Raw genomic sequence first — 9282 nt, forward strand, 5'->3', positions numbered from 1 at the left:
TAGAATATGACGTAACAATTATTTGACGCCGCGGCGTCCAGCAGCAGCTGGCCGGATTTCGCACCAGCGTAGCCAGGTGATTTTCAAATAAAGCGTAGGCATATTTCGCTGATGCAGCATGCTCTTCAAGAGTGCTCCTCCCTCCCTCCCTAAGTAATAGTCGGCATTGTTGCATAGGCTTATTTTAGCAGCATTTTGCAGAGATTATCTCGCTACTGTCATTATATTTACATAGTTGTAGATGAAGTACAAAAACAAAAGGGATGGTTCAGGCATGTTGATGCATATCTGCGCGGCAGCTGAATCCCCGCCCCCCTTTATTTCCCTAATCTCTGTAATACTTGCCTATAATCGCATATCTTCCCAACTATACAGCAAGATCATTTGATTTCTCATTCTTTGCAATGTAAAACAAGACATTCCTGCGAGGTTTGTCCGTCTTACGCATTTCGAATCGAAAGAAATACATATTGCCGTAGCTCGCAGGATTGTGTCTTGTGAGCTTTGCATAAACTCAGTTGCGAGATGACGCATGTATTCATATCGCGACCGGAATCACGCATTAGCAGAATAAAACAATAAGTAAGATCACTTCACCAGAAAACCCATTACGGCGGCCGGAAATGTTCTGAGGGCTTGCGTCAACACTCCGAACGTCCGGTGACATTGAGCTCCGTTTACGTGCGTGTAGGAAGCATCACACCGTAGTAGGGATTTTCCAAAGCGCCTTGGCATCAGAGGCTGGTTTAGTTGACTTGATAAGATTCTTCCTATAAGGAAGACGTCTGCTAGCGAAACGGATGTTTTGAATGAGACGTGCTTAGATTATCCAGATACGCGTGTATTCTCGAGCTTCATAGCCCCGGTGAATGATTCCGTCCATCTTAGTAACCTTGTCCTTGATATTTCGGGAGTGTTTCTTAGAGTATGAGTGCGTAATAAGTTTAGACTCGGAGAAGAGCTCTATCTAATAGTCAGGATGGGAGATGATAATATGATAGAGGGGTACTGGAAACTCTAAAATAATAAATAACGAGGTTCCCTTTCTGTATCCTACTCTATCCTATGCCCGCGGTGAAGCCGAAATGACTAATGATCTTTAAAAACCAAACATTGTTTCCGCCAACAACTTTCCTCATGGAGCAGTATCCGTTATAGCATTAGTTACCCACTAGGCGGTTGTCTCGGATGCAGCTATTATCTTCCTTATGTTTTCCCGGGGAAAAATTTCCGATCATAAAATAAATTTTCCTTCGCCCGTTCAGTGTGTATGAGCAGCTGTAGGCATTTCCATTCAGTTGGGTTTTACGAGTTACGTAAAAAAAAACGCAATATGTGTTAATTTACACGCAGTTATTCTAATACTTAGATTAGAGCCAACACAATACAATAAAGAACACATTTTGTACCTTTAAAGGTGTCTGTATTTGCAAGAAAATGGTCAACACGTGCCTTCTCCAACCACTCATACTGCTTAAACCTGTTACCGACTAGCAACATCTAGGACTGTATAGTATTTTAAATCTGCCCGTTATGCCCTTACATACCTTATCACACCGAAATGTTCTGTTGGGTACGTAGTAGTAGAAAGCGGGCGTTGATTAAGCTATATAAAAAATTGGAAGGAAGCGAATAGCTGCTCTCGATACCACAACTACATATAGCTCGCGCGGCTGGCTGAAGAGGCAGCCAGACGAGGAGGTAAGATAATGGCAGAGCAGGAGAGGGAGAGAAGACAGATGAAGAGATACAGTAGTACATGATGAGAGGCTATTACCATTGATATATATACGGATTGTGACTAAGCCAGATTGTTCGCCACATTGCACGTGTTTGGCACAGCATACTGCGTGTCTGGCACGGCTTCGCACGATGTCACTGAAGTCAATTACTGTAGTACACTACAAACTTCACACGCAATGTGCAACGCATTTTCTGGCGAGAAAAACAGCCCCACTCATATGGGATGGAACTTCACTTGCGTATAGTCTGCCTCCTCCGGACACTTTTGGACAATCGCATCTGCGATGTGATGAAATTATTTTTAAGAAAGGGAAGATGGCGCTTTCCTATAAAAGCCGGCCTGTCTCGATTTCGCAGGCCCTAGGGACGCTAATGACTATGTTTCGATGATGACAAATGCTTTCTACGCTTAAAACCAGAGACCTTTAGGCTGGAAGTTAACCAATTGGCCTTGGCGGTCCAGAGTAAAACCTGAAAAGAGACATTGCGGGATGGCATGACTTGAGCCTCTTTCGAAGTCAGAGAAGCGCACAGGAAAATAGTTCTAAAGACTCATGAGCCACAATGAAAGTAAATTGCAGGCTAAAGAGCACAATTATCTCCACCTCAAAAGTATGGACTCCAAATGGAGGGGGAGGTCAAGAAAGTTGGCAAACAAGAATACGGTAATTGCCAAACAAGCGCAAGTAGCTGGATGCGGAGCACAAAACTATACCAGAGCAACTATTCGCATTAGGATGGGGCATCTGGCTGCTGCGGCAAAAGTCTGGAGACGACTCAGTAAAGATGAAATGATAGTATATAATGTCAATCTATTCACCCAGCACGAACCGCCCACCTTTTAGAAGCAGTGAGATTCAAAGCGGATGGAAGCATTAACTTGTCAGCGGTTGAATTAAGCAAGAGACGCTTAGATCACTAATGGAGAAAAAAAACAGAGAACAAATAGTGAGAGATGGGGTTGTTACAGACGTTATAGAGCTGCGTCAATTACTGCTGATTATAGGAACAGAGGCGTTAATGAATAGAGAAAAGTTCAAGGAGAGGCAGGCAAAATGGTACACTGCAATAGATGTAGTAAAGACTCATCAGCTCAAGCAAACTGGATGATCATTTGTTCCCGTCCCGGGCCGTTTCACAGGAACTGCAATTGAAATAATAATCATCATCACCATCATCATCACCCCCCCCCCTCGCCATTTAATGCCTGTGCACGAAAATAAAATAATGCGTTCTTGTGAGATGAAATGGAGGCATTGTAACCACCAAACAAAAACGGAGAGCTGAATGCAATGCGAGGAACGGTAAAGAATAATAATGAAAAGAATATCTGCTGGAGATGTTTAAGGTCAGAACAGCGTCAGCAATCGTAAGGACGCAACCTATTGACTTGCTGCAGCAAGTCCTTACGCCCCAAGCCCTATGACGCGGTCTGTGAGAGTGTGAGTTTGTGTGTTCAAATCCTCTGTACAAAGCATTAACAAAAAAAAAAAAACATGCCACCTTATTATGCTATAGTAGCATGTACGGATGTTTATGCGGTTCTCACATCGTTATATTAAGCTATTAGATGCTGAGCTTGTAAGGAATGTGGGAGTTTAAATGCGACATACTGCAAGTGAAGCGCGATAGACCTGGACGGACAGAGTGTGCAACACATGCGCTCTCCGTCCGTCCCTGTTTTTCGCGCTTCACATGTAGCATGTCGTACGAACAAGGTCGAATTTCCACCCTTATTTAAGGAGGAAAGGAGCCATTGCCACCAGTGTCTCCTCGGCATATGTGGGTGGAATTAAAGGATCTGGAGGGCCATCGCCCACGTGTGCGTATCTTCGAAGTGTCTATATTTCTTCACGTGTTCACTCCATTTACTAAAAAAAAAAAAGAGAAACTACGGCACACTCAAACAAAATTTGAGCTTGATTTCTCTTAATGTTCCCCGTGTTCTTGCACTGTGCCTACCATTGACCGTTCGTATATATATATAAAGCATGATCTTCGACAACGCACATTGCACTGGTACGTTTTGCCCGGGCAAGAAACCGCCAGAAGCGCGTCTGCGGAATCTCAACTGCACGTAACGCGAAGGTTTTCCTTTTTAACCTTCCTGCACAAACCCACGCTCCTGTTCCAAACCTTGAACGCGGCTCCGCTACAGCACGTGTCGGTTGTGCTTTGAGAAAGGGCTGCTACGTTTTCACCTTGAGTTGACCGGCTTATTCCAACCAGCCAAGCGGCGACACGTGCTGCCTCGGCAGGCTCGGCCAGTGACGCGTAGCGCGGAAGCGCGGCTGCCTCTGCCATCTTTGACGTACATCTATACCACGAAACCTGTTTAGCCTCGCAATGTGAACACACCGGCGCCGGCTTTTTAGGCTGGCCATCAGAGCTTTTAAAGTCTGCCGGGGAAACGTGCCGATAACACGCACGGCCTCTCTTGAGCGATAGCGACGATGCTTAGCCGGCTCAAAGCGTCACGTCTTTGTTTTTGCCTCTTGCGGCTCACCACATTTTAAACTCGACCTTGAAGAATGCGAATGTACTGTACCTTTCGCAGCTCAAACCATTGCACCCTTCGACTTTCTCCAGCCGCAGCTAGAATACTAACACGGGGAAGCATAGAGGCTTTCAGGGCTAACAGATGCATTTCAGTATAGATAGGGTATTGAAACCAACACGGAACACTTAGGCTGCAAGCAGTGCGCCAGGTATTGCACGACGTTAAGATAGAGGTAACCGGGAAGTACTCTTAAGTGAGTGTCCCAATCCTCATTTTGGAGTGAAGCTAATCACACATGCTGGTTGAAGTTTTAAGAATAATAATAAGCACCGACAACGCGGTCCTCACAAAGAAAGAAAGAAAACAAGAAAGAAGCAAAACCCATAAGTGGTGAAACACAACTTTGGCATTGTTCAAGGAAGTTATAAACCTTTGTTTAGCAGAAGCGTTATCGAAAGGCTGACATAATTCCATTCACAGTATGTAGAATATAATTTGAGCATCCTACGAGTGTACCGAGTCAAAGACTTATTCTTATCGCTTTGACTCAGTAGATTTCAGAGTAACCCTCACGTTATGTGAATAAAAGGACAAAAAATGGTACCAGGCGTGGCTTATTCGTACTCTGTGGGACAAGCAACATGCATACACTATGATAAAAGTGATAAAAACACTTCTTTCATCATAGCTGCTAACAAACATACCCACAGGCAAAAATTCCTTTGCATACGCGAAGTTTATCGCAACTGCAATACCAAAAATTCCAGAGTGCGGGAATCACATGTATAGTTACATTACATTACACGTGTAGTTAGCATAGTTCCAACTTCCTGTATCAGTGGCAAAACATTATTCTTAAATCATGAATCAGTAACATGCATAACTACTCGTAATACAACATAAATTCCTGCTATTCTGATTGCGCAAATATCTCCAGAGGCAACTCCATTGAGCTTTTTTGGAGCTCTTAAATTTCGAGGTGTTCCGGCTCCGGACCTTCACATTCATCGCTTATAAATTTTTAATTTCCTTGAATTCAGCGAAATGTTTAAATTGCGATATTCGCAATAAGTAAGATGCCGTGACGCGAAAGGTATTTACAGTACGGTGAGTAAATCATTTTGTGACAAGCTTCTTTCTTTTCTTTATTCAAGATTTTGTTTAGCAGTCGTATTTCAAAATAACTGAGGAGACCATTAAGACCATTTGAAATCCCTTTTAAAGATCCGAATTCCTACTTGTGCTGCACTATACAAATTCACAGATCATTTTCTGTTCAACTAGAGCAAGAAAATCATTAACTGGGCAGTAAAATTAACAAAACAACAATTAAACCTGATAATTGGAAGCCTGGTGAGGCTTAAGCTAAAGTTTAGAAGAGAGCATACGCTTCTTGTGAAGTGATACGTGGGCTATGGGTTAATGTCGACTGACCGTAAAGCTTAATTCCGTAACGCTTAATATTTACGGAAGATTAACCTCGCAAAGTTGTTCACAGAGTATAATGTAACCATCGCTACGACTCGAATTACAGTTAGCCTTTGCTCAGACTCATAAGCATGTCAGTGTGCTATGGGGGTCGGGAGAATCATAACGCTCACGGGATGAGAACATAGATGTCGGCTGATGAAAGGCTATAGCAAATACAATATCTTGTTATACGTACCTTTGTACAGTATCACAATGTTCTGTATAAATTAGAAGTATTATATATATATATATATATATATATATATATATATATATATATATATATATATAGTCCCTTTTGTACACCATTCCAATGAGTGAGTGAATAAACTTTATTGCAGGTCCGGCGAGGACGCGAACTCGTCGCGCACCCGGCTAGTCCCACGTCGGGACCGGCAGGTCTAGCCCACCGGCCCGGTCGCGGGCACGCCGGACGGCCAGGATTTGCTTTTCTAGAGCGGGGCTACGCAGAAGCGAGTCCCACTCCTCCTTGATGAACTTGGGGTATGTCGACCCGCACTCCCAGAGCATGTGAGGTAGAGTGGAGGTCTGGCCGCAGGACGGGCAGGCGTCGTCGCGATACACCATTCCAATCCACCACCCCAGTATTGTTACTATAGCGCCGCATATTAGCATTACCACTTGCTGCTCTGCAGCCGTGAAATACCATGTACACAGTTGCGTGGATACTAAAATAGGGACTGCCATAACTATTCGCGGTATGTCACACTCATTTATATATGTATACTACAGCTATTGTGATTAATGTAAGAATTCTCCTTAACAAAAAGAGCAAATGAGAAAAAGAAAGACACTGGATGTATAAAAAATAAATTAACAGGTTTATTTCACTTTTCTCAACTGTATTTACAGTGAGCAGTGCTTCTCTCGATGCTGAGACTGATTTTGCTTTGCTAGAATGTTTTCACAGTGTAGACGACTCAAGACAGGTCCCTGGGGTGAAGTCACGGAAGTAAGCTTTCTTTTTGGCAGTTCTTGTTGCTTCCTAGAAGTAAAGAATAGAAAGAATGACGGTCATAGAAAGAAAATAACAATGTGAAATGTTTTACAGTTAACATTTCGAAAGCACAAGAAAGCAACACATGCGCACGAACCGTTCTTGGCGTATGCTTAGCTCGTGCTAGCCTAGTAAACGCTGCCAAAGAATCGAACTGTATTCACCATGAAGCTCTCACGCTAGAATTTTTCGTAAGAGTAATTCCAACCAATCATGATGCTGGACACGTTATTAGCAAAGCTTTGCGAATTTGGTGCCTCAGCAATAATCTTGGCAGTTAAAACTGTCTTACCAAAACATAGGCGCATGAGGCGAGTCACAATAAGACACGCGATAATACTATTAGCTTTTTGCAAAGAAAAAGAAAGTAACGATGAACAAAAGTAGAACGTGACACTCGTATTTCAATTTGTTCCGTACAATAGCACTGATACGAGAATGTTGAACATAACAGGTTAATTTTATTACGCCGCCATCTTTAACGTCAAATAAGTTTAGCCAACCTCTCAAAGACTGCAGCAATAGCTGAATTTCACGAGCATGCGCGCCGTAAAGAAATCGGTTGGATTAGTTTCGGCAGTCACCATGAAAATAAACTTACTTGTCAAGTAATTCTTGTCGCTCAACCGAGATAGCCTCCTCCCTGAGACCCGTGCTGGTTGTAGGAGCCGCCAGCACCGCGGTTGAAGCCAGAGTTGAAGCCTCCACCACCAGATCCGTAGCGGTTGAAGGAGTTGCGGTCGTAGCCCTGGTTGGTGCGGTAGCCGTCACGGTTCCTGAAGCCCTGCACGTTGTTGTAACGGTTGGCGCTGTCGAAGCCTCCGCTGCCCTGGTTGTAGCCCGATTGTCCGCGGTTGAAGCCGTATTGGTTGCCGCCGGCTGATTGGCCATAGCCACCGCCGAAGCCAATGCGGCCTTCTACGTCTTCCTTCTTCTCTTCCTCAGCGTAGACCATTGCAGCCACGGCCACAAGTGCGGCGAGAACGAACTGGACGTTGACAGAGAGAACAGAACCGAAACCATGAGCACCAACGAGTGTTACTGCCGAGCTGGTGTATCGTGTAACCGAGTTTTACGTGAACGTTCACGAGAGACCACGTGCTCTGTGAACGCAAACGAGACCCTTGATGGAAGATTAACGGAATTCGCTTTATGAGCTGCGTCTGTAATCAGCCGCCTGTGAAGATTTGCTGCGATTTACTCTCAGGGAGGCACCTGAGAAATACCGCGAGCAAGGCTTCATGTCGCCAGGTTGTGTTTTCTCGCTGCTGAGAAAGCTGGAAGCAAAGTAGCCTTTACTTTCAATTATTTTATTTTGACTTGACTTTGAATTGTAATTAAATTAGCCTTCGCTTTGAGCCTTCACATTAAGAATGCTGCATGTCATCTCGTTTAGTTATACTGACAGCAAAAAATATTGAATCACGATAATCTTCATGACAAGTACCTCGATGTTCAAGGACACATCAATCAATTCAATAGGATGGAAAATTAAGCGAGTTCGTGAGGTTTCATGGTAGCTACCGTGTGACAGACGGAGATAAAAGTACTATATAGAAGGAGATACAATAGCGTGATGTGTTGTGTATCCTTCTAGTCCTTTTGTCCGCGTATGTCGGGCTGTAGCTGCCATAGAGATATCATTAATTTAGTTTTGCAATTCCCAACCTGCAGTACTGAAGAAAAAATGTATTCACTGGTAACCTTTGACTACACCGAGCCCTGAAAAATTTATTGTTTTCTCACTCTTGTAATCACATGATTGCTTCTTTACTTCTGGGTCAAGTTGTTCGCGCATTGTTGACAGCTAATTATTGCTGCTTCGTAAGGAAGTCGTTCTGGCTGATACAATTTCAACGGCGGAAAGCTTGCGAATCGTGGCAAAGGTGTCACGACTTGCCCTGCTTTCTGGATACTTTATTGTAGCCACAAAAGCAACTGTTCCAAACGAAAATCGTCAAAACAAAACTCACCAGTGTGCGTGCCATGTTGACTCGAGGGTACTTCGGGACGACTGTCTTGTCTTGGGACGCTGAAACCAAGGTTGACTCTCCTGCAGAATCAGGGGCAACTTTTATAGTACCCAAAACGTTGACCCATTGGCTGGGGTTTTCCTGCTCGCCGCCGGCAGCGCTTTTTGTTTTCTCTTATTGCCTCCAAAGGCGGGAACCTCCCTTACCCTCGTCTCCGGTCGTTCGGAGCGCCTAGAGTTGTTGTTGTGGTGCGGCTGCCCCTAGCGTTAGCTGGCAATCTGCTTGCGTCGGCCGGAGGACACATCCACCGGAACGCGTGGCAGAGGGGAAGGGAAGGTAGTGCCCCTCGGACTCTCCCAAGACAATTAAAGAAAAAAAAACGAAGACTCGCAGCAGAAAACGAAAAACAAAGATCGCCTCCGCCGACAAAAAGAATAGAACTGGTGACGATCAAAGGGCGAGATGAGGGAGGAAAGGAGAGAGAGAATGAGTAAGAGAAGCGACCGCATTTACAATGGCGAATAGGAGAAAGTGGAGTCTCCACCTGGGCGTGCGGCGTGCGTTTGTGCGCGTTTTCC

The 9282-nt window shown here is 44.4% G+C and overlaps 1 protein-coding gene across 1 annotated transcript; it reads right to left on the reverse strand.

Annotated features, from left to right (window-relative positions):
• Nucleotides 1–6534: 6534 nt before the first annotated feature.
• Nucleotides 6535–8948, reverse strand: LOC126547661 (uncharacterized). The gene is made up of 3 exons (XM_072284767.1): nucleotides 8705–8948; nucleotides 7333–7719; nucleotides 6535–6719 (listed from the first exon to the last, which is right to left on the reverse strand). Exons 1-2 carry the CDS (start codon nucleotides 8717–8719, stop codon nucleotides 7354–7356), a joined length of 381 nt encoding a protein of 126 aa, XP_072140868.1. The 5' UTR covers nucleotides 8720–8948; the 3' UTR covers nucleotides 6535–6719; nucleotides 7333–7353.
• Nucleotides 8949–9282: the final 334 nt, after the last annotated feature.

The sequence above is a fragment of the Dermacentor andersoni genome, chromosome 1, assembly GCF_023375885.2.
Source record: "Dermacentor andersoni chromosome 1, qqDerAnde1_hic_scaffold, whole genome shotgun sequence".
Lineage (NCBI taxonomy): Eukaryota > Metazoa > Arthropoda > Arachnida > Ixodida > Ixodidae > Dermacentor > Dermacentor andersoni.